Source organism: Erpetoichthys calabaricus, chromosome 2, assembly GCF_900747795.2.
Source record: "Erpetoichthys calabaricus chromosome 2, fErpCal1.3, whole genome shotgun sequence".
Lineage (NCBI taxonomy): Eukaryota > Metazoa > Chordata > Cladistia > Polypteriformes > Polypteridae > Erpetoichthys > Erpetoichthys calabaricus.
In genome coordinates this window covers 324,637,032-324,663,171 of record NC_041395.2, presented here as the reverse complement: position 1 = coordinate 324,663,171, position 26,140 = coordinate 324,637,032, and the positions used below count along the sequence as shown (strand labels likewise).

At 37.0% G+C, this 26,140-nt stretch overlaps 1 protein-coding gene across 1 annotated transcript in view; it reads right to left on the bottom strand.

Annotated features, from left to right (window-relative positions):
- Window positions 1-26,140, bottom strand: part of shtn1 (shootin 1) — a 278,814-nt gene that overhangs the window by 227,867 nt on the left and 24,807 nt on the right. The window contains exon 2 of the mRNA XM_028796007.2: window positions 22,712-22,764. Coding sequence (XP_028651840.1) covers window positions 22,712-22,764 — 53 coding nt within the window. The remainder of the gene's footprint in view (window positions 1-22,711; window positions 22,765-26,140) is intronic.

The following is a 26,140-nucleotide window of genomic DNA, read 5'->3' as shown; positions in this document are numbered from 1 at the left end:
CCACCTCTGAATGGCTGAAGAAAAACAAAATGAAGACTTTGGAGTGGCCTAGTCAAAGTCCTGACCTGAATCCAATTGAGATGCTATGGCATGACCTTAAAAAGGCGGTTCATGCTAGAAAACCCTCAAATAAAGCTGGATTACAACAATTTTGCAAATATGAGTGGGCCAAAATTCCTCCAGAGCGCTGTAAAAGACTCATTGCAAGTTATCGCAAACGCTTGATTGCAGTTATTGCTGCTAAGGGTGGCCCAACCAGTTATTAGGTTCAGGGGGCAATTACTTTTTCACACAGGGCCATGTAGGTTTGGATTTTTTTTTTCTCCCTAAATAATAAAAACCACCATTTACAAACTGCATTTTGTGTTTACTTGTGTTATATTTGACTAATGGTTAAATGTGTTTGATGATCAGAAACATTTTGTGTGACAAACATGCAAAAGAATAAGAAATCAGGAAGGGGGCAAATAGTTTTTCACACCACTGTATTTGTATATGTATCTATGTGACGTTTATCAGACTATATATATATATATATATATATATATATATATATATATATACACAAACACAGAAAAAATATATATATACTCACACACACAAAAACTACTGGTCAAAAAAACTTTTAGAACACCTCAGTTTTTCTTCAAATTTAATCACTGAAATGTAATGAATGACCTAAAAATGGTGAAAAGGTAAGCAGTAATCTGCCAAAGGTAAATTTAAAGTTTAGATTAGCAAAAACTGAAATAAATGGAAATATGAATATATGAAAATATTACAAATGGGCCTTCTTCAGGGAACAACTAATAGGTTACAACCTACAGATGTTCTGTAGAAATTAAAGTAAAGTTGAAGCAAACAATTTGCACAGGTGTCCCAACTTCTGTAGATTACTTAAAAACCCTCTGTCTGTCTTAAAGTAGAATTGCAGCAGACTGTGTTACTACACCTTCTGAAGTACTACTTTGGCAATATTTCAGTGATTATGGCAAGAAAATGGCAATTAACAAATAAAATGAGACAGAGCATTATTATCCTTAGAAGTGCAGGCCTTTCATTTAAAGAAATTACAAAGAAAATCCAAGTGTCAGTAGGTACAGTGGCATCCTAAACAATTCGAAGACAATTGGAAACTGAAAGAAAGTCTGATAGGAAGTGATCTGGTAGACCCAAAGTCACAACCCAATCAGAAGACAGGTTCCTGAGGGTCACCAGCTTGCGTGACAGGTGCTTCACAGCACAACAGCTTCAAGCACAGCTTAGCAGTGCTCAAAAAAAAGTAAGTCTCAGTTTTTAATGTGAAGAAAATGGAAGTGAATCTAAAGACTGACCAAGATGATTGTCAGGTCTTTAGTACTCTGTTACTGGCTTTTATTAAAGAGCAAGTTTAAAGTTAATAACACCAATTGTCTTAATGAAATTAAAGCAAGCACAATTAAAAAAAAATTAAAAAGTAAAATACCATAATACCGGTCTGGAATTTGTGAAGTTGTGAGCAGGTCATGTAATCCGTTATCCCCTGCAACCCCCCAACATATAATCTGACATCCTCAAGGCAACAACATCCAGCAAGTGCATTCATTAAGTTTGATGTGATTTCTGACTCGATGTTGTGTACCAAGGGATTTGTTTAGTTTTCAGCCTGTTCAAAACAGCTTTATCAACTGCTATGTTTTAACAAACTATGACAGAAGTGTTATTTTAAAACTGTTTGGTCTTGGAATGTTGCTGGTTTTATTAAATCTAATTCTGCATTTACCCGCACTATTGCATTCTACTGTGTGTGAAAGGGAATCAAACATTTCTTCTTCTTTCAATTGCTCCCATTAGGAGTTGCCACAGCGGATCATCTTTTTCCATATCTTCTTGTCCTCTGCATCTTGCTCTGTCACATCCATCACCTGCATGTCCACTCTCATCACATCCATAAACCTTCTCTTATTAGGCCTTCCTCTTTTCCTCTTGCCTAGCAGGTGCATCCTTTCCCCAATATACCCAGCATCTCTCCTCTGCATATGTCCAAACCAACACAATCTCGCCTGTCTGACTTTGCCTGCCAACTGTCCACCTGAGCTGACCCTCTAGTGTACTCATTTCTAATCCTGTCCATCCTCGTCACACCCAATGCAAATCTTAGCATCTTTAACTCTGCCACCTCCAGCTCTATCTCTTGCTTTCTGGTCAGTGCCATCGTCTCCAGCCCATATAACTTAGCTGGTCTCACTACCGTCCTGTAGACCTTCCCTTTCACTCTTGCTGATACCTGTCTGTCACAAATCACTCCTGACACTCTTCTCCACCCATTCCACCCTGCCTGCACTCTCTTCTTAACTTCTCTTCCACAATCCCCATTACTCTGTACTGTTGATCCCAGGTATTTAAACTCATCAACCTTTGCCAACTCTACTCCCTGCATCCTCACCATTCCACTGACCTTTCTCTCATTCACAAACATGTATTCTGTCTTGTTCCTACTTACCTTTATTCCTTTCCTCTCCAGAGCATATCTTCACCTCTCCAGGGTCTCCTCAACCTGCCCCCTACTCTCACTACAGATCACAATGTCATCAGCAAACATCATAGTCCATGGGGGCTCCTGTCTAATCTCGTCTGTCAACCTGTCCATTACCATTGCAAATAAGAAAGGGATCAGAGCCGATCCCTGATGTAATCCCACCTCCGTCACTCCTACCGCAGACCTCACCACTGTCACACTTCCCTTGTACATATCCTGTACAACTCTTACGTGCTTCTCTGCCACTCCCAACTTCCTAATACAATACCACAGCTCCTCTCGAGGCACCCTGTCATATGCTTGCTCCATTTCCACAAAGACGCAAAGCAACTCCTGGCCTCCTCTATATCAAACAACAATAATCTTTGAAAAATCAATGAAACTAAATAATCTTTTTAAAATGTACAAACCAGAAAAAACAAATCAAATCAAGACATCACATATTATGATCATCATGGGGCTTAACCTGATTAGCTAGTTACCTAACAAATGTTTTTTTTTTTTGCTCTCCTCACTTCAGAATAGATGTACTTTTGGTTGAGTACCAATCTTTCCATATTAGCTGACACAACCTCTAACCATGTCTTTTTTGGCATCCCTCATGTCCTCAATCCCTTTCACATCCATCTTTAAGTCCATCATTTCCTGCCTTTCGATTTACATGCCAATTTAATCTTAATCTGTTTCTCCTCGGCATGGCACATATTGCCCGGCACCTCACTAAGTCTTTCTCTTAACTCAGCATTCATCTTACTACCACTCCATGACATTCAACATATCCATTTAATTATTCCCATCACAATTCTTTTCAATTTATTTCCTCTTCTGCTTTCACCAGTCATTGGCCATCTTCACATACTGTAGCATATTATTTCTCACACAACTTTGAAAAATTGTATCCTTCAATGCCAGAAAGACTCCTTTATACATAACAGTAGACAGCTTCTAAATTTCTTCTCACCCTTGCTATCACTGCTGCATTTGCACCTTCTTCTGCACTCAACACATCACCAACGCAGCAAAATTCACCTACATTGTCCAAGACAACTCAATTACAGGGGGTCCTCGGGTTACGACACAGTTCCGTTCCTGCAACAGTGATGTAACCCGAATTTTGGTGTAAGTCGAAACACACCCTAGCCTAAGTCACTTACCTATCCTAACACATTTGCAAAATCATAATCTACAACATAAAAACACAACTAAGCCACAGAAAAAGGAAAAGGACATAAATATTCTATACTGTACACTGTACTGTAGTAACAGAAAAAATGAGTGTAAAAAAAAAAATCCTTACCTTTATTCCTTCTCAAGTGTCAATTTTTTTAAGTTTTTATGGGAGTGAGTGTTGTACACTCGAAACGTTGTATGTCGAGATGTTGTAACCCGAGGACCCCCTGTACTTGACATCTAAATTCAAACCTGCTAGATAAACATTCTGAACCCCTGTTACGGAGTGGACAATCATAATATTGGGACTACAGGCAATACATTAAAAGCAGGCTGAAATCTGCTTTCTTTTAGAAGTTCATGTTCAGATGGACTAATATGACCTACAATTGAACCCTCTAGACAAAGAGCAGTTCTGTGAAATACTGTGAAAAGCAAAGCTATGAGTGGCACTGTAAGAATGTTTTCCGTATTTATTTTAATTCTATGTGTTTCCTCCTGGGGCTCCAGTTTCCTCCCACAGTCCAAACACATGCAGGTTAGGTGAACTATAGTTGCTATTTTGCACCTGACATGTGTGTGCATTCACCTGCGATGGACTGGCCCCCTGTCCAGGTGTTGCTCCTACCTTGTGCATGATGATTACTAGGAAATGTTCCAGCTGCCCATGTCCCTGGATAAGAAGGTTAAGAAAATCAATGGAAGGATGGATGTTATATGACCAGACTACGTATAACATATATTTTAGATGATAATAATGGGAACTGGAAATACAATTGATCAGTCCCTCTGACAAGATAAAGTGTTTCATACATATTTTCATTATCAAAGCTTTTAGACAGAACTGTTCATCTCCACTGTAGCAAGCCAGATAGATAGAGAGATAGATAGATAGAGATAGATAGATAGATAGATAGATAGATAGATAGATAGATAGATAGATAGATAGATAGATAGATAGATAGATAGATAGATAGATAGATAGATAGATAGATACTTTATTAATCCCGATGGGAAATTCACAATTACTGTATCTGTGTGTAACATCACAAGGTCTGCAAACTCTTATGGCCATTTGGCATATAAACATGGATTGTCTGAGAAACGAGAGAGAGAGAGAGAGAGAGAGAGAGAGAGAGAGAGAGAGAGAGAGAGAGAGAGAGAGAGAGAGAGAGAGAGAGAGAGACTCCGCTCCATCAGAGAAACTCCCTCCACCTGGACAAAGATGCCATTCAATCATTATTTTGACTGCTGAATCTAATATCTGCCTAATGGTACTCCACCCTTGACATGGATACTATTCTTATCTTTGTGCAAAGTATTGTTTAATTTTTCTTACTTTTAAGAAAGTGTGTATTTTTATTAGGGCTTTACAGCCAGACTTTGAATGAACTAAATACCTAAATTAATTACTATATTCACTTTTCTCTATCATTTATTTCATTTAGTTCATTTCCTGTTATTCTATTCTCAATAAATACTGCTTTGCTTTAAAATTTTTATACTTTGTCTGCATATATTTAATGACTAAAATGATAAAAGTAGATACACAGTACTTGGTGTGGAGAGATCGCCTCTTTGTTTCACACAGGGCTGGCAGGCTGAGGTGTGAATCCCCAACAGAGGACACCATAGTGTGAGTAATGCATTATTAGTTGATAAGTGGCATTGCCTATTGGCACATCAGCCTGGATACCTCTTGGTTTTTCTCAGGAACGAGGTGTGTCAGCCTTTAGGTCTAGGTTACAGTATATCCCAGGACACCTCTTTGCTGTTCATATTAAAGCTAGTTAAACCCTATATTGAGTATTAAGGAGAGAAAGACTATGCAGGTATCAAGTGGATAAGCTCTGTTGGTGTGTCTTTCTGTATGTGCCTTAAGCTTAGAGTGTGAGAGTAGGCCAACTCTTAGCAAACTCGGGAAGTTCCATTAACCTCACAATAATACAGCTCCTCACACAGTTTGTACAAACAAACGGCACACTCACAACCTGCAGACTACCATTCATAGCAGTACATTTTGTATGCACCCACTTCAGGCAACTTCTGCAATTTGATTGCCAGTTCACCCTCTACCAGACATATCATACACCCTCCTCTTCCATTGCTTTTGACCGTTCACCTCTGGTCATCTTGGTTTTTCCTTAGATTTACCTTGAGGCCTATTGCTTCTAAATGAGCTCTCAGTATCTTTTACTTAAATCCTGTCTCACTTTTCCTGTTCAATATGAGATCATCTGCAAACGAGAGATTCCATGGCAAATGCGTAATGCACTTCTCTGGTCACCACCTCCATCACTATCACAAAAAGCAACAGACTCAAAACTGATCCTTGGTGCAGAGCCCCCTTCACCTAAAAGCTCTTGATGCCCATCCTCCACATACCATAGACATTAGCCATTCATCCACATCTAACTTTCTTTATGCCCACCTCAACACTTCTCCTGGCACTCTGTCATACCTTTTCCCCAGATCTACAACCGTATAATGAAGCTTCTCTAATTTTGCCTGAGGCTTTTTCTGTATTTGCTTGACATCAAAGATTGCATCTGTTTTTCCCTTCCCAAGAAACCAAACTACATTTCACTAACTTTCCCTTGATCCCGAATTCTTTTGTCTTGAACCCTCTCACCATCCTTCATTACTTGCTCCAAAAGCTTGATCCCTCAATATGGCCCAGACTCCAATGCATGACCCTTCCCTTTGTATACTTAAATGTGCACACTTCTTTTATAGTCTTCCTGAGTCCTCCCTTCACTCAAAGTTATGCTGTGTAGGTGTTTAAATCATTCAAATATAGAATCTTTTAATGCTTTCAACGGTTCCGACACCTCTCTAGTGGGTTACACTCCTGAACCTATCTTTGTCTCTTTTCCATGCATTTGCAAACTTACAGTTCGGCCTTCTGTTTTTTCACAATAAACATTATCACATTCATTTTCCTCATTTATTAATTCCTCTGTGCACTTCTTCCACGTATCCTTTATCTTATCACTATCAATCATAATTTTCTCTTTAGAAATTAAGTTTTTACTTTAAATTTTGTTCATCCATTATATCTCTGACCATAACACAGAATCTATAAAGACAAACCATGTGTTACTATATTTCTATAAAAGGAATCTTAAATAGAAAACCTTGATGTTTTGTATTCAGTTTATTTTGCTCTACTGTGATTGACATCTTAAGGGTCTTTTATTCAATCTTCATATATAAAAGGAACAACTTAAAATTGTCGCTTTTGTTTACTTCACAAACTTTCCAATATGTTGACGAACTTAAGTTCATTGTCCTAGAATTAAAAGATAATATTTATTGTTCTCTAATATCCAAGCCAATGAACGGCACAAGTTGCAACACTTTATACATTAGTAGGCACAAAAAAACTAAATATCACTTTGAAGCTAAAAATACAGTACTGAGCCATACGTTATGTTTATATATTTCCAAAACATTAATATTCACACATAAAGAAAAATCAAATCAGGAATAGATGTTAATAATAGGAGCCGACTTCATATACTGTGTGAATTGAATTGCTGTGGGCTCACACCAAGAAGCATCTCGGTTTGAAGATGTGCACTGTGCTGAACTGTAGGTGGTGATCTGCAAACCTCTGGCTCAGAAGCGATCACTTTGCTATGTGAGCTAAATGGAGAGATCCATTTGTCAGCTGCACAGAGCTCGTCTCTGACATGTGTGATGGTGACATCAGCTGATGTTGGTCTGTATCAGCCTCCACCTTTTTTTCATGCAGCATCACCACTATAATCTACCAGTCCACAGTGCAAATCCCACACTTGTCACCAACTGAATTGCTGCGGATTCACACCACAATGCATCTCAGTTCGAAGATTTGCACTTTGGTGAACTGTCAATGGTGAGCTTTCCCTGGCTGAAAAGCAAGCACTTTGCAGCGTTAGCAGCGCAGAACTGTCTCTAAGCACTGTGAGTGGTGCGCTTCCATGGTTGACATCAGCTAATCTCTCTCTTTGTCAGCCCCTACTTTTTCAGCCTAGTGTCCCCACTAAACTATGTAATGTAAAATACTGCACATATTGCAAAACTCAGGAAATATTGTTGTAAACAACTCCTTAGGACTATAGCTCTTTCTGCATTTTGTTATAAAAATTAAGATGAAAATATTGGTCACAATGTAAATCCCAAAATCATTTTCAGAAAATCTTTCTTATTGATCAAGAGCACTTATCTTTTATTTATAATTAATGTCCCTTTTCCAAGCATGTTGCACCCTGCACTTATCTACATTAAACTGTATTTTACAAAGATATGCCCAGTTTTGAACATTGTCAGTAAATCTCCATTATTTTTAAAGCTCTTTCTCTCAAAAATCCCATTACTTCTTCCAGATTTGATGTCCCATATCTTTTAGAAAACTGATGTTCCATAAAACATTGCTATTTTCTTCACCTTACTACACATTACTGCTGCCACATCTTGAACACTCCCCATCTGACTGAGCAAAGAATGGGGATGTGTTCATCCAACAGCACACATCGATCACAACATAATACTATGATTTTGCTTAATTTGTATTACATAAGCTTTCAGACATACAAATTTACAGTCACGTTCTATCAGAAGACTCATGATAAAAGTCAACAGAAGTGAACACAGCAGTTAGTGGAGGTAAACTTGGTGCTCCAGCTGTTGTCTTCTCCAGATGTTATGGGAGTGTGCGAAGTTAAGGAGAGCAGCAATTCAAAAGACCTCAGGTTAAGCAGATTACCAGCACCAACATATCTGGAGTCTAGCAGTGGTGGGCTGTCATACTTTCACAAGTTGTAACACTTTTTGTAACTTTACGAAAATATTTTTTGGTACAATAAACCAATCAGTTTCCAATTAGTAGATCGGACACCCCATTTCTGCCACTTTATGGTAACTCTATGATAACTCATCATTATTTGTAAGTGGGACAAAGCCTTCAGCCAAAAAAAACAACTAAAACCAGTTTTAGAACAAACTGAAACTGAGCCATTGCTAGTATTACAATTGTCATGACTATATGAATTGGCCATCAGATGTTGACATGAACGGTGAAACTGACACCTGTTCAGTAGATTCAAACTTCCTAAATTTCAGTGATGTTCATGTTTGTGGTCAGCTCCATGCTCCTACTAGCAATCCTGCACCTCCTCATTGCATATTTACAGGTATCTGTGGTTTAAAGATGTCTGTTGATGATGATTACCTGGACTATTCACGATTTGTTGATGATAGTCTCGTGGAGAACAAAGTTGTTGAAACGAATTGCTATGTTGAGCAGTGTCAGAAATGTCACAGTAAACCGTTTGCTTGTCGTGGTCACTGGCAGCCTGTGACTGTAGAAAACATATGGATGTTTTTCAGTCTCCTGATATTGCAGGGCATAGTACGTAAACCAGTCCAGAGATGGCACTGGCCCATAAATCTGTTGTTGCAAACATCCATTTTCAGTGAAGTTATAAGTGTCATTTTTCACTTCATATAAAATACCTGCATTTCTCTAATAACAAAGACTATGATAAAGCTATTCACCAGGCACCAAAACTACACAAACTATGGGATGTGTATCAGGTGATCATCAAAAATGTGCAGAATTTGCATGTTTCCAATCATAACATAATTATTGACAAATGCCTCATGGTTTATAATGGAAGGCTGTCATAGATACAGTCCATTGCATCTAAACAGGCACAACTCAGTATGAAGATCTACATGCTGTGTAAAGTAAGCTCTGGATACATCTGGTACTTGATACTTTATACCGGTGGATGAGCCAAATGAGATGGCAAGTACAGTCAATAGAACTGTGTGGGTCAGGCACTGACATTCTATCATCATGAATAGACAATAGAAAAAATCTTTCGACATCTGCTCAAACAGTGCCTATGTGCATTGGTGACTGTTTCAAAACATATTACATGGACCACGTATACTAAATTTGCAGCAGTACAGCAGCGGATACTAGTCATACCTTCTTTACTGTGACTCTGTTGACTTTTTGATATTTACATGTTTTTGTTACAAATAATAACATTTATGCTGTTGAAAAAAAAACACTTTTGGCTCTTTTCCTGGAGTTAAACATTAATTCTAAGGAGGTTAATTGTATTTACCTTGTTATGTGTATGGATTTAACACTTAGACAAATGTCTAAAAACTATGTTGTCTAGCAATAAGTTCAAGTTCAAGTGAACACATTGTCAAACGGAATGGGTTCGACTTTCTTGATTATACATACTGCATATAGGCAGCATTAAGAGGAAAGACGCCTCACGTCTGGACAAACTGGTGAGGAAGGCAAGCTCTATTGTTGGCATGGAGCTGGATAGTTTAACATCTGTGGCAGAGCGAAGGACGCTCAGCAGGCTCCTATCAATTATGGAGAATCCACTGCATCCACTTAATAGTATCATCTCCAGACAGAAGAGCAGCTTCAGCAACAGACTGCTGTCAATGTCCTGCTCCACTGACAGATTGAGGAGATCATTCCTCCGCCACACTATGCGACTCTTTAATTCCATCCGGGGGGGGGGGGGGGGGGGGGGGGGGGGATGATTGGGGGGGTAAACGTTAACATTTAACATTATACATAGAGAAAAGCCAAGCAAAATGACACCTTTTATTATACATAGTTATTGTCTGTTTTTCACCTGCATTATTATCATTCTTTAATTTAATATTATTTATTGTATCAGTATGCTGCTGCTGAAGAATGTGAATTTCCCATTGGGATTAATAAAGTATCTATCTATCTATCTATCTATCTATCTATCTATCTATCTATCTATCTATCTATCTATTCTTTGATAAAAATTAATGATGTCTTACAATATTTACTGGAAAATACATAAACTATGGTATCACAGGTTTTGCTAAAATAATTAAGCAAAATTCAAACAGATGTTATCAAAATGCTTGCCTTTTAAAAGGGAAAGTTTAATTTATTCACACTGTTTTTATACATTTTTACACTGAAAAAAATGTCCACCTAGAATACTACGAAAAAGAATCCTAATGGGCACATACAGTATATGTTATGTTGATACAGTATATAGGTTATGTAAATGCTTATGCATATATGTATTGTACACTTTCATTCAGTCATTGTCTATAAAATATAAAGATTTTTACACAGCACATAAAAAGTAAAAAAAGGAAAAAACCTAACGATCCTAAATATTGACGAAGACTCAAAACATTTAAACAAATGTGTTTTAACTACGATTAAATACCTGCGACTTTGCAAAGAAGAGGTAGTAAGGCTGTTTTAGTATAAAGTTCTACTTTACTTGACCTAGCTTTTCAATGAAGGATGTGTGAGAGGCTAATTAAGGTGACAGTTCACTTGGGTGGGCTTGTTGTCCTTTAAAAGAGGTGGAAAAGATGATGGAGAGAAACTGAGGAAAAAATGAGTTGAAATATCAATGTACATGAACATGACCATTTAGGAAAATACAATCTACGGTTAGAGATGACAAATGTCATCCTCTGTAGAGTCTAGTAACAGCACATACTGTATAGTGTAATACATACAGATGGAAACTAAACATATACTGTGGCATACGGCTGGGCTACTCTAGACTTTAAAACACATGGTTGTCAGCTGAACAACAATAATAATAACATGAGAATAATCTTCCAACTTCATTTATAAACCAGAGCAAGTTACTTAATCTGCTTGTGCAACTACAGCAAAAAATATACGCAACCGATTGTTATTTGTCCTGCTGTTCAAAATACTTCCAAACTAAAGAACTTAGAGAAGAGTTGCTTCTGCGAAAAGAATATGTGAACCTTAATTCCATTATTCTAAATAATAAAAAGATAGGTATTATTAGAAAATCAATGCTCCTGAAAGATTTATAACTCTTTTATTCCGGCATGGACAGTCTCCTTTAACTATACACTGTATTTATATTCATATCCACAAACAGAAACACTAAATATGCCAGTGTAGAATAAACTGAAAATTAACGTCAAATACATACCTTTAATAGTTTCAGTTCAATTTCAAATGATGCCATGATTTTCAGTTCTGAATGGTTCAAGTTAAAACTTTAGCTACAATAAGCAACATAAGGCAAACAGACATAATAGCATTACTGAAATGTTAGGCCTTTTTAGTCAGGTGATTACAGAAAAATTCTGCAAAGAATTTGCAGGTCCTTAAGCGCTTAGGAGCTGCAGATTCATTATATGCAGTTCTAAATGCTAAATCAAAAGGATTTTATAAGTAGTTTTTGCTGCCACCACTAAGAGCATAACACTCAAGGCTAAAGTCCTACTTAAATAAAAAAAACATCTGATAAAAACTAAAGATTACAATAAATGGAACTTTAAAGTGGTTTACTATGTAATTAGACACAACAAATAGCCCTGCTGTTGCATAGCAGTCAAGTATTCAAATCAGATACTTCAGTGTGTTTACTGGTATTTCTAAACCAAGTAGATATTCAGTCTTGTGCATTATACACCCAGTCTGATCAAGCAGCAAGAAGACACCAGTCTGTGATGTGGAAATATAAGTAGACTGTCATTGCTACAAAATGGATATAGGTATCTATTTTATGCAACCATAACGGAAATAAACAGTAAATGTGCCTGTGTCGTGCTAGTAAGAACTGCAACAAATTTGCTCCCAGATTTAATTCATTGTAATACTTGAAAAAAATGTAATAATTAGAAAGATATTTTTTTATTTCATGAAAATTTTAATAAACAAATCTTTTATATAAAAATTAATTAAGTTAATTCTAGGAGCTTTAATACTGTTTTGTTTTTTGGAGGCTCTAAAAGATAAGTGCAGTATTATTCAAGTCAAAGTTGATTTTTTGCAATTGTGGTAAGCATTCATTTATCCCAAACACTTATATTGCTAAATGAAGCATTATTTATAAATGACAAGTAAACAACAACTTGTATAATAGAAGCCATGATTCAAACTGGGAGCAGCGCAGTAGAACATGACAAAGTAAAGAAAGTGTCTGTGGCTGTTTAGTGTGACACTGCCTTTTAGCTAAAATAGCTTGAAAATACATACCCAAGTTGTGAAAATATAAAAGAAAAATAGATTGTCAATTTATTCCTCAATTCCCTTAATGAAGCTCTGAGAATAGATTTGAACACCACAATGGAAAGTGGTTCCACACAATCACTTGATGCTATAAGGCATCACACCTAAGCAGTATGTTTTTTTTTTTTTTTTACAGTAAACTTACTTTAATGAAAGCTGACCGTTTAGTTCTTCTGACTTTCTCCAAAGTAATTATGGAAAATGGAAAATTGTCTCTATAATTTTATAATTTGATAGCTAAAAAATCAATCTCACCAGGAACCAAACACGGCAACATAGTGGGACATATTGTGTACTCCCTGGACATGTCAATTTGTTTCCAGTCTTGGAAGCTGTAACTCCCACTTGACTACAGCAAAGGCACTTGAACTCAACTGCCATTATTTTTTTACATTGTATACATCTACACCACCAACTGACAGTTGTCCAGACGCTCGTTGCAGCTTTAGTTTTTACATTTTCATCCTTGCACTCTCCTATTTTGCCTTCTTTCTCTCAGCTTCAGTCTGCTGCAGCTTTTAATAGATGTATTCTGGTTCATACAAATTAGATTCAGCAACAAGGCTAAACATTTCCTGATATTCACAGTGAGACATTATCTATATATATAAAATCCCTATGTGCGTCCAGGTGTCCGTGTGTGGGTGTCTTCTGATGAAGTGTGCATGCGCGGGGCACGGTGTGATGTGCGATATTACTGTCAGAGAAAGTTAGAGGCGTTTTACGGAAATACAAACCAGTATTACTGCGAGAGGAAATTAAAGGTACACAATACAGTGACGCATATTACAGCCACATACAAGCCAGTATTACAGTCAGAGGAGATTAACGGCATATTACTGACGCGCACGCCTTTATTACCGCCAGAGAAAATTAAAGGTATATTACGGACGTACAAACCAGTGGACGTACAAGATAGTATCCTTCAATAAGGGCGCGCACAGAAAGGCGAGCCTCAAAAGGGCGACCTCAATTGGGCGCAGCAAATAAAGGCGCGCGTAAATAAAGATCTGCACCTTTGTTGCTCTTCACATATTCCAGAGCCATTTGTACTAAATTATCTACGAATGCCATTATTCGCTGCGCTCAATTGAGGTCGCCCTTTTGAAGCTCGCCTTTTTGTGCGTGCCCTTATTGAATAGAGCCGTACAAGACAGTATTACTGTCACAGAAAATTAAAGACATACAATACACGGCAGCAGCCCACGAAGAACGGTCAGCTCAGCAAGTAAACATCAACAAAAGAAAGGCTGAAAGAAAGAAAAATACGACCAACAAAAAGAATGAGGTCAAAGTCCCTTGCCATTTAATATAGACTGTTCCTACTAATGTTTATGCACTACTGTTCTAGCGCCCGTTATTGTAACGGGCTAAATGACTAGTAATTTAATATTTAAATGAGAGTCTATTTGTTTAAATTCTTAGAAAAATGTAAATTTCACGGTAAAATATAGCTCGAGTATTTAAATTGCCTTTAAACTACAGTTACAACTACAGAAATCATCAAGTAACCAGTGCTCACACCCCAGATATAAAGGTTTGCCATAAAGAGAGAGAGAGAATAAAGTGAAGAAGACAGATGGACTTCTTTAAAAATAAGAGTCTTAGAATAATAAGGAATATATTTGTAATAAGAACATCAACACAAGCTTTTCTGATAGAGGCAGCATGGTGGCACAGCAGTATTGCTGCTGTCTCGCAGTAAGGAGACCAGGGTTCGTGTCCCTCCCTCCCTGCGTGGAGAGTGCATGTCCTCACTGTGTGCGTGAGGGTTTCCTCCAGGTGCTCTGGTTTTCTCCCACAGACCAAAAACATGCAGGTTAGGTGAATTGACGATCCTAAATTGGCTCTAGTGTATGGCTGGAGGGTATGTGTGGGTATGGGTATGTCCTGCTATAGACTGGAAGCCTGTCCTGGGTCCTGCCTTGTGCCCGCTGCTAGCTGGGAAAGGCTCCAGCAGAGCCCCGTAACCCTGTTCAGGACTAAGCGGGTTAGAAATTTACATTTTCATGGCATTTCATGAAACTAATTAATATTAGGGAATGTTCTTTGTTTCAAAGAGAACACTTTTTATAAATGAATAATTAAGCTTCACGTGCTAATGAAATGTATGCTACCACTGTAAAAGAAAAATCTCACTACAAAAATGCAAACTTATCCTTAAAGTTAATTTAGAAACAATAATAACTACTATTCATGTTATTCTACCAATTGAATTAATGGATTTCTGAAGTATAATTATTGTGCAGGAATGTTTTATTCAGTGTTGCTTTGCTTGTATGTTATTACTTAGACATATATTTTATAAGACTTGGAAAGTATTATAAATTAAAGTAGTGGTAATTCATTAAATAATCAAATTCATTCTCACAGTAATATTGCAACTGTAGTCAATTAAAGCAACACTATATCATTAAAGAAGGAGAGTGTTTAATTTGTTTACATTTAGGCCTCTAACTATAACTGTTTCTGTTACACTGATACCATGCTATTTAATGACATAGCCACAATTAACACTACCTTCCTGTCAGATGAACAATACATTTTACAAAATCTCTGAAGCACCCAGCAGCAAGCATTCCATTACTTTTCAAACATGGCGCTTTCAGCTTCAACAGAGTAAATAAAAGGAATACTCCAATATTCTACAATATGATTTTTTATATATGTTCCTTACCCCATGTAGTTTTTAGTGATGGCTGAGAAAAAATTTTAATGTCATATTTTCATATTCAGTGGAAATAAGAAAGGTTCTGGTGAAATACGTGTCTATGGTGACCTACAGCAAACAATATTAAAAGGTCCATAATAAAAAGTCTCTTATTACCTGTGTCACATAGCCCACATGTCAAGTCATCCAGTTGTATGTTCAAAGCACATGTACTTTTATTAACAAATTGTAAAATAAACCACTTCTGGAAAACCCTGTCATGAACAAGGATGGAACACGCTCAAATGTGAACAAGCATTTCAATGGTAGACCCAACTGTCATTGTCACTTTAATAATCATATTCATAATTGTTGTTCCTGAGGATTCTTTATAGGCAGTCTGTAAAAATGGACTTTCTTCTTGTTGGAGCACCTTGAAATGCACAAGTTGAAGGCAAATTCTCTTCCAGAAAAGGTTTTACCTCGCTTTTTAAATCTTTGAATCTTTAGTTGTATTCGTCTCTCACTGCATTTTGCAGTGTTGATATAATGTGAAGTGTGATGTTAGCCAATTAATAAGTTGTTACTGTCCAGGATTTGTAACCAATGAATGGTGGATTGGCAGGCGTTCAACTCAAATGCTTGGTCACAAGAATTTTTTCCAGAAGTGATTCATTAAATATTTTAATAAAAATAAATGTGTGAGGGATATTGGGAGCACATGACTGGATAAATGGAAGATAGATTATGTGATATGAGTAATGTGAGATTTTTTTCATATTGTTTGATGTTATCGATCATTGGTCCCCATAGATGTCTACTCTGTCAGAAATTTTGTTATCTTGGTTCTGCATGAAAACATCTGATTAAAAAAAATGTGTCCATCACTACAAACCCCACAGAGCAAATAATAAAAAGTATAGCATTTTTGGGTGGAGTAGCAAAGCAGTTGACCCTATCAATGTTTTCCCTCACATTGCCAAAACATTTGAAACTTAACTAGGTACTATATACAGACTTTTTTGTGATCAGTTTTTTATTAATAGAATTAAAAAGAGTAACTCAGACATTGTGTGAAAAAATAAATTAGTTTCAAAATATATAAAAACAAAAAGGAACCTCCTATCCCCCAGGATCCACTCCCTATTCCGAGGCACCTAAGAAAATAGGAACTAGCTTAAGCACTCTATGGAAAGGAGCAAGTAGCAAAAAGAAAGACCAACATGGAATTAACTAACTATGTCAGGGTGTCACATACAATCCCCCAATATGTCCTTGGCTAAGCACATGGCATTAAGCTAATTTTAGAAGAAGAGTTGTTGATCTAGGACAGTGGTCTTAAACTCTGGTCCTGGAGGTTTTCATCCTAGCCCTTTTCTTAATTTGTGACCTGTTTTTCCTGCTAATTAACTTCTATTGAATTAATTTTAATTGACTTGTTCTTGAAGACTCAGACCCCTCAATTGTTTCTTTCTCCTTAATTAGCCACAAAACAATAATGAGATACAAAATTAGCCAAAATATGACCAGCAAACTGTGTCCATCATACATTATCTGAAAATAAATTAAGATGAAGTTCCCAGGAATGCTTATCTGATCAGGTCCACAAAACATTTTAATAGTGTTCTTAGAAAAGAGAAAATCAATCATTTTGGAAATGTATGCCATTGCACAATGAGAGCAGCAACAAGCCAGGGAATTAAAGAATGGGTTTAATTAACAAGAATCAGCTCCTAATTAAGCAACTGTTTGGAGTGAAATTGGTTCAAGTTTGAGGCCCTGACTTAGTTGGTCTTCTGTTGGCTCACTCACTTCACATTTCATTTCTGTTTTTGGTGTCATTTAAGGAAATAAATGAAGCAATTCAGAGGAATGATGAAGAAATTCATGGGAACAATTTTTTAAAAACAAATCAATTAAAATGAAATGAAAAGCAAAAACTGGTCACTAATTAAGAAAAGAGTTAGAATGAAAACCTGCAGCTACTGCGGCTCTCCAGGACCAGAGTTTGACACCACTGATCTAGGATATGGAGAAATCAAGGAGGACAATATTACAGAGTAAAGGTTACCAGAATGAAAGAGTAGCAAACACAGGACATTTCCAACTTGAAGCTAACAGCGATATAAACATCAAGAGAGAAAACAATCCAAAGGAAAAGGAAACAGGACAAAAATAACCAGACAATGGACAAAAGTAAACTGGAGAAGGATGGAGTAGAATCAAATTGGACTTTACAGACTGGACTTAACAGTCATTAAACAGACTGAGAACACTGGAGAAATTAGCAAGGGCATTAGCAAGAAAAATTCAAATTTCCCCAGCATACTGTCGAACATTTTGAGGGATATCTATAATCCATATGAAAGTAATTTGGTCTGAGTTGTGAATTGTGGAGTGTAACTGGAAGACTTTATAATGATAGTTTTAAGAGATGTTTCTCCATGAAATGTACAAAAAGAGGGGGAGGACATATTAACCTTTATTAGATGCAAGGAATGGGACAGGAGTAGAGTGCCCATATCATGTCAATTAAGATAGGACCAAGGCCCATTCTAGCTAGGACCTTGCAAAAAAAGAATCCATACTTCTAAATACCTCCTCTGCATTTGGTGGGAAAAAAACAGCAGGGCAGGAATGTGTGGGTGCATTAGGAAAGATACAATAATCAGCATACATTGTCAGCTGCATGATTGGACATGAAAATAATCCAGTTTCAAAATCACTGTCTGCAGTCTTCGAGCAAACACCTTCAACAGCAGCTTGACAACAGAATTCATCAACTATAACTGGCTGAAGAAGTCAGTGGGGTCCTTAACTTGTTTTTGTGCATTAGCATAATCAGAGCCCAGTGGCAAGACTCTTGACCAGTGAATGAGGGGGCAGATGGGTCTTTTAGTCTTTTAATTTAAAAGTGGGACCCCATGTGATAAGCCTTTCAGTTTGTGGACTACTTTCATTTTCTTGAAGTATTTATTTACCAATATTTTACCAAAAAATGTGCAGGTGTTAATTTTGCATATTATGAGCATACAACTGGATGACGTGACATGTGGATTATGCGTCACGAGTAACAGCAGATTCTCTTCATGGACATTTTGGATATTGTCTACTGTTGTCCTGTGCTGGTCAGAAACGTTTTCTCCATTATGCACAAAAATATGAGATTATTTTTTTTTGTTACCTCACCACTACAAATTACACAGGGTAAGTAACAAATATATATATAATCTTTATTTTGAGAATTCCTTTAATGTCCATCCATAAGAAAGCTGGGTATTAAGTTGATCCAACATTAACAAAAACAAATCATTCAAACTTTGAAGACAAATCAACAATATAGTTTGAATTCTGGAAAATGTCATATTGAAACTCCTTTGTGATGCAGGAAGAACAAAACAGAATAGTAACATCTGAAGCACAGTATACTTATGAACTTGGAGAAAGTAAAATAAAGGAGAAAAAAAAAGTAGACTGGCATCAGTAACTTCACCATTGGCAATTTTATGGGAGAGTGGCCAAAGAACCCATTCTTAAAAAAATGCACATTGAGTTTCCCAGAAGACACATGGAAGACTCGGACGTCAGCGAGAAGACAGTTCTGTGTTCATTACTGGTCTTCTATAGGCCTGTTCTAGGCAGATTTACAGCTGTGTCATACTCTTTCCATTTCATCATAATTTAATATAACTTGGATATTTTATCGTCATCATCCCCTGACTTGTGATTTTTACTCCCATTTTCATGGAGTTGCTTGGATTGTTCATTTGTCTCCATTGTGTGGCTGCCATACTGACTCCCACAAGTTGTCCATTCCATATTCAGGTGCATTTATACTACAATCAATTGAAACCCAAGTCAGTTCATCTCCACTGAACTAATTATGGGACTTCTCTAAACAACTGGCGGTGTCGATGATTATTTAGGGGTGTCATACTAAAGGGGGGGATGCTTATTCAACCAATTTGTTTGTGTTTTATATTTGTAATAATGCAGACTATTTTACATATATCATTAATGAGTCTTTTTCTGTTGATCGAGTTCAAAAAAAGGCAAATTGAATCTGTTGTAATTCAATGTTGTATAACAATAAAATGTGAAGGGTTGAATACTTTTTACAGGCACTGTAATTACACCAATCCTAGTGTGAATATCAAGTTAAGAAGGCAGTGGATAAAGACATATCTGTAAACCCCGATTAATCTGACAAAACAGATTAGGATGTGATTTACTGTTTATAGATTTGCATTTAATACAATAATTCCCTCTAACTCAATCTTGGAGAAATGGGTTTGTGTAGTTCCATATACAATTAAATGCTAGATATTTCTAATAGACAACAGAAAATTATATCTAGTTTTAAACAGTACAAAATCAGCCACACATTTACTCTTTGCACTAGTGGATAGTCAAATATAGTAAAACTCATATCATTAAATTAGTAATTAGATTGCTCAACAACAAAAAAGATGAGGAGGCACATATGAGAAAGTAGAACGGAAATAAAAATTGGTGTGGGATGATGCAAAAATAACTCATGGTAGATTTTACGCAACACAGATAAGTTCCATCCTAGTCAACACTAGCAAGGCTGGAAACTTTTATGTTTTTGGTGTTTCCCTAATATTTCTAGCACTGGTTTCCTTGCTGTGTCACTTAAACATATGGTGTGATTTATTTTAAATTATTGCGATACATTTAAAAAAAAAAAATCTGCCACAGTAAAGCCTGTGCCATTCATTTTGGACAAAAACTTATCAACTCTACATGTTGAAGGCTGTTACAGTGAAAATTAAAACTCTAATGTCAAAAATAGTATTCAACTCACCCAGAACTTTTAAATATCACATATGTGAAATAGGCACCATCACAATTTTGACTTTAATATTATATTATGCTGCTTCAGCATATTCAGCGCCAATTGGTACAGTGTATAGCTGCATTATCCCTTTTTTATTTCACTTCTTAATTTTTTATTTGTTGCCAAGAGAAAAAAGCACAAATAAAAATTAACATATGTCACTTAATGTTGGGGAAAGCACAATGACACAATCACAGCAACATGAGACCAGGCTCATACCCTGGCAAAGCCACTACAGTACAATCCCTCTTAACTGACCACCTCGGGACTGGACCCATGGCCGGTTGCCATTTTGTCCGGTTAATCCGACGCATACCTATTTTCATGTAGAAAAATATTTCTAAAGTATGTACTGTACCTCTTCGACGTTCCTGAAGAAACCATATCCACAAGGCTTCATCCACGATTTCACACACAGGTTTTTTTTCTCATACAACAACTGGACAGTGTGGTGTAGTGGGTCCACAGCTCAAGTCAAAAAGGCCACTTTTTAAATAAATAATCGCCGCATTCGCGGCTTAGCGAGTACGTGTGGCCGATCGGTTCCCTGGAAATTCGTGATGCGGATACATCTGATCCACGTCCCCATGATAAATAGAAGCGCGAGGTGGCTAGGGGGAGAACAGGAAAGAACGAGAGGTTAATAGAGAAGGAAGCAGATAGAGGAAAGCCAGTGCAGGAGAGTGAGCGAGAGAGAGCAGATTCAATGGAGCAAAGGCAGGCAGCTGGGAGGTGAACACCAGCTGATGAGTGTTTGGCCAACACTTGGTGGGGCTGAAGAAAGCGGTCCCTCCAGTTGAGCGATCAAGGAGCTGGAGTGACCGGTATTGAAGACGACTGGCCGAAAGGCAGCTGCAGTTGTGGAGGCTTTGAGCTGGTTTAGCCCCAGTGTGAGCGCCCTGGCCACTGGGGAAAGAACCCAAGTCTCGGTCCGGATGGAGCCCGACATAGCCAGGGATCAAAAGGCTACCGGACCAGTGTGGAAGGCAATTGCACCTGCAGGTAGGGTGACTCCCCTGTTGCGAAGCCTGATGGGAGAAGCAGGGGAGCCACCAGGTAGAAAGAAGAAGGCACCATGGAAAATTCATAAAGGAATATTTAAATGGAAATCACTCTGAGCGTAGGAGCTCTCTCACCTTCCAGGGAAGAAGGAAGTGCATACATATAATATAAAGAAGAACTCAGAAGAAGAACTTTCATTTTAACAGGCCGGTTAATCCGTCGGCTGGTTAATGCGAGGCCAGTTAAGAGGGATTGTATTGTATTTGTATGGAATTTCTGCACTCTCTTCAAATCTGTATGGGTGGTTCCCCCCTAAAGTTTTCCTCCAATATCCTAAAGACATGCATCCTAAATGAAGTGGAGAAAATAAGTTAACATGTGGTGAGTGCCTTTCTCCTAACTCCCATAAGATATGGTCCAGCTCCCTGCGACTCTATTCTTGAGTTGTAATATGCAAAGAAGGATGGACAGTTACATATAGAGAGTTAAACTGGAAGGTGGAACGAATATCCATAAATGTTAATCATTATATACTCAGGATTCAAACAATTTCATCTGAACAGAAAAGAAATGCTGATTGCAATACAGCTTTTTAATGGATTAATAATTTAACATAAGCAACACAGAGAAAATTTGAGATCTAGTCTAACCCGGTAGCACAAAAAAAAGTCTACAAGCACAAGGAAAATCACAGTCTTTAAGCAAAACTAGGAGTGATAAACACAAGATTTTGGGGAGCAACAGGAAATGTCAGAACAAGACACCAAAAGAGAACATTATGATCAAGCACTTGTAAATAGACCAAAGTTTACATAAAGACAAGTTCATTAAAAAATAAGTTTGTGAGTGTGTAGTAAGTCCAACAGAATAGCAATAAGAGATTAAAAAAGCTGCTTCTTAGGGACAGCCAGATGCAGACATGCAGATGCAACAGCCATGACAGGCTCTGCAAACAGTCCATTTCCTCTTTTGTTGCTGCATTTTTTATTTGTTCATGAAGTTTGCCAAAGTGGAACTATCTCCCTAGAGCATGAAAAAATATCCTGTATCAATAGAGTTGTTCACAGATCCTTGGGTCATTTAGTTTGCTCCATGACGATTTAAGAAAAAAAAAAATATACATGAAACATACAGGCTGGCGTGCCAAAAAAACAGAAGTGCTCAGACTTATATTGATGCTACCCAATATGGAAAAAAATCACCTTCTTATAGTGCGCCTCTCTGTTTCAAAAAATAATAATAATTATTCATCATAAAAAGCCTAGCTTTAAAAAGTCGCAAATTAACAGGGCACAACGAGCAAAGCCATGTTAGGATTTGCTGATTTTTTTCTCTGAACAACATAACTGTAACTCTAAAACAGACAAAAAAAGAAGGAGTTTGTGTCTCTTTGAAAATAATATCATATGAAAAACATAGCAAGCTTACCTCATCCTTTGTTTTTCTGTGTTCATTTAAAAGATTTTCATATTCATCAACAGCTAAATAAAAGAGAAACAATTAAATCAGACACAGCCCAGTGCAGTATTCACTTGTTGCTCATTTGCGACTTAAACATACTATTAGCTCACTCCATGTTTAAATTAAGCAACTTATGGAAAATGGAAATGCATCATGTCTCCAAAGCTATTCTGACTAAGCAATTGGAAAGAGTATGTATTCATTACAAGATATTAAAATAATGACTGGTCCTTTAATCATATGAAAAATGTTGTTAAATTGTGAAGATATAAAAGAGAACATAAGACTATTTCACATATGCTAAAAAGCATAAAGTTACATTGCATCTGAAATTTTAAATTCAAATAAGAATATTTAATTTGTCTTAGGTAATATTTTTAGAATTCAAAACCAAACAATAAAACACCAGAAATAATAAATTAAAAATCACAATGATTCAGTGTGTCATAGATTTATGGTAGACACTTACTAAATGATAATATATATATATATATATATATATATATATATATATATATATATATATATATATATATATATATATATATATATATATATATATATATATATATATATATATATATATATATATGTCTTTATAGTTCTGATAAACTAATATTAGGCCTGGTAGGCTAAAGCCAGCTTATGGAGTTTGGAATAAGGAGGTCTGGTGAAGGCCCTGTTTGTGGATTTTTTGGAAGCCTACACTATTGTGCTACTCAAGTATATTATAATACTTTATCAAGCAGATGTAAAATAATCTATTATATAAACACTTTTAAAAACCATGCTTATATTAAGTTAAAAAGTGTACTAAAAAATAAAATATAAGTCTCTCAAATATCACACATAAAATAAAAGGTGGGTGCTTTTATTTTACGAGTGATGTATGGGAGACTTATTTGTTACTTTTTAGTATACTTTTTAACTTAATATAAACTTTTTAGTCTTGGGTTTGTTTTAGTATAATTTTGTAATCAATATTTTAGATAGATACTTTATTAATCCCAAGGGGAAATTCACATACTCCAACAGCAGCATACTGATAAAGAACAATATTAAATTAAAGAGTGATAAAAATGCAGGTATAACGCACAAAAGAGATTTAGCAATTTTGTAACTAAAACTGACCAAAACTTACAGCTTTATTCCTCACCAACTGATTAACGCTACTCTAAAGAAGTATCACATCTCTAACAAAATACACTGACTCCTGAAAGACTACTTTGATGGATTTAAGAGAAGGTTTTCTGTAGGCAGTTATACAATAAAGTAGTGCTTGATACTAAATGATTAACTGGAGCATTTGGTGCTGGGGTTGCTACTTTCCTTTGAGTGTCCTGCGCGTTTATATTAATATGTACATCTGAAGAGTGGTATAAGCTGCCATTCAAGCAAGATGTAATACACATATATATGATTTAATAATCGAAGAGCAGGTTTCAGCCTTGAAGTTACAATCATGTCAATAAACAACAGAACACGAGGTGTTTGAAAACTACCATTTAGTTCTGGCACCAAAATTTAAAAAAATGCTGTACCATTTTAAAAAATTGTTTTGTTTTTTTTGCTATTTTTTCAGTATCAGTTGTGGTGGATTGCCGACTTTCGATTCCGGTTCTCACCCCCAGGCCGCCAGGAGGAGCTCTCCCAACAGCGTGAACGTCCCCCGAGTTCCAGCAGGGCCTCATGGACTATGTAGTTTTTATACGCAGCCCTGCTGGATACCTTGGGGGCCACCAGGAGTCGCTGTAGGAGGACTCGGAGGCTCTTATGTGCCCTATAACCCGGGAGTACGTCATGGTCACATGACAGGAAGATACGATGTGCTCCCGGGTTGAAGAAAAGGACTGTTTACCCTGACCCGGAAGGGATAAGGAACTGTGGATGGATTGGACAGGAACACCTCCGGGTCAGGGTGTATAAAAGGACGATGGGAAATCCCAGACATTGAGCTGAGCTGGGTGGAAGAGTGGCAACGTGTCTGGGAGTGTGGAGGATTATTGTTTATTGTTATTATTATTATTGAGTATTGTGGAGAGGAGGGTGCTTTGTGCACAATTATTATAATAATTATTATTAATAAACCATTATTTGGACTTTTACCTGGTGTCTGACGTCTAGTCTGAGGATTCAAGGGGTCACGGAGACCTCTATCTGTCACACAGTATACCATGCAACCTTACAATGAAGTGGCATATTGCACAAGTTCTGTCACCTTGCTTTCTGTGGCACTCTGCCTTCTTATGTCTACAGAGGGCACGAGCCAAGGACCACTGTCGAGGGCAAAAGTGTGCCAAACACCAATACAAGCCATTACGGATGACATGATCATGATGACATTGTCAGCCATAGAAAGTAGATAACATTGAAGAAGACTGAAAGGCTTTTTCCAAATGGGAGAAGTTGACCATAAGCTGAGCAACTCATGAAGTACTGAAGAGAGAGAGAGAGAGAGAGAGAGTGTGGACAGAAAGAGCTGATGGACAGAAACTAAAAACTCTGTCAGCAAGACCCGGAAAAAACCTCTGGAAGTGGTTTGATAACACTGTTAGAAATACAATAACTATAAAGAATATCATAAGGTGATCAAAGCAGACAGATGCTATTACTGCACAACTGCAAAAATGACAAAAAGAGAACAGCTAAGAGATAATTCCACACTGGGGGAAAATGGGCATCTGCAGTAGTCATAGAGGAATTGCACAGAGAGCACCGTTAGGAAATTTTCAGTGATATAGAGAGAGGACGAATGTGCATTAAATACTGAACTGAATATCCCCAAACCAAGCTGGGAAAAGGCCAAATCAGAAGAGATCAGAAAGACAGTGCACACAGAGATCTAGCAACATGGTAAAGGAGGAGATGATGGCAAAAGCAGTGAAAATGAAGCAGCAGGGGAAGTGAACACAATGGGAAGAAGCCAAAGAAAGGAAGGTTTCATGGGAGAACATGGGTTCAATGAAGAAGAGCAGATTAATGTACCTTCTGTGCATTGTTTATAAATCCTTACAAAGTTTACCGTAGGATAAGATGAGAGACCTCTTTAAACTGGCCTGGTGAGAATGAGTGAGTAGCTGTGTGTGAATGTGTCTTTCAACAGTAGATCCAAAAGCACAGAGATATACTGAAACTATTTTAGAGAGTAGGTTAAGAAGAAGTAGGTTTTTGTGGAAAGCTCATCAAAAGGATTTTATTAGTAATACACTTTGATTTTTCTCTGTCCCTGTCATACTTCTGCCTCTTTTAAACAGTGCACTTTACTGAAGGTTGAAGTAGATTTGGTTCACTAGCATTTTACAGTAATGCTTTCACCACATTGTTGTAATACTGCATTCACACGCTCTCAGACTATTCAGAGTTCGGAGTTTCACCTTCCTACTTCAATGCATTCAC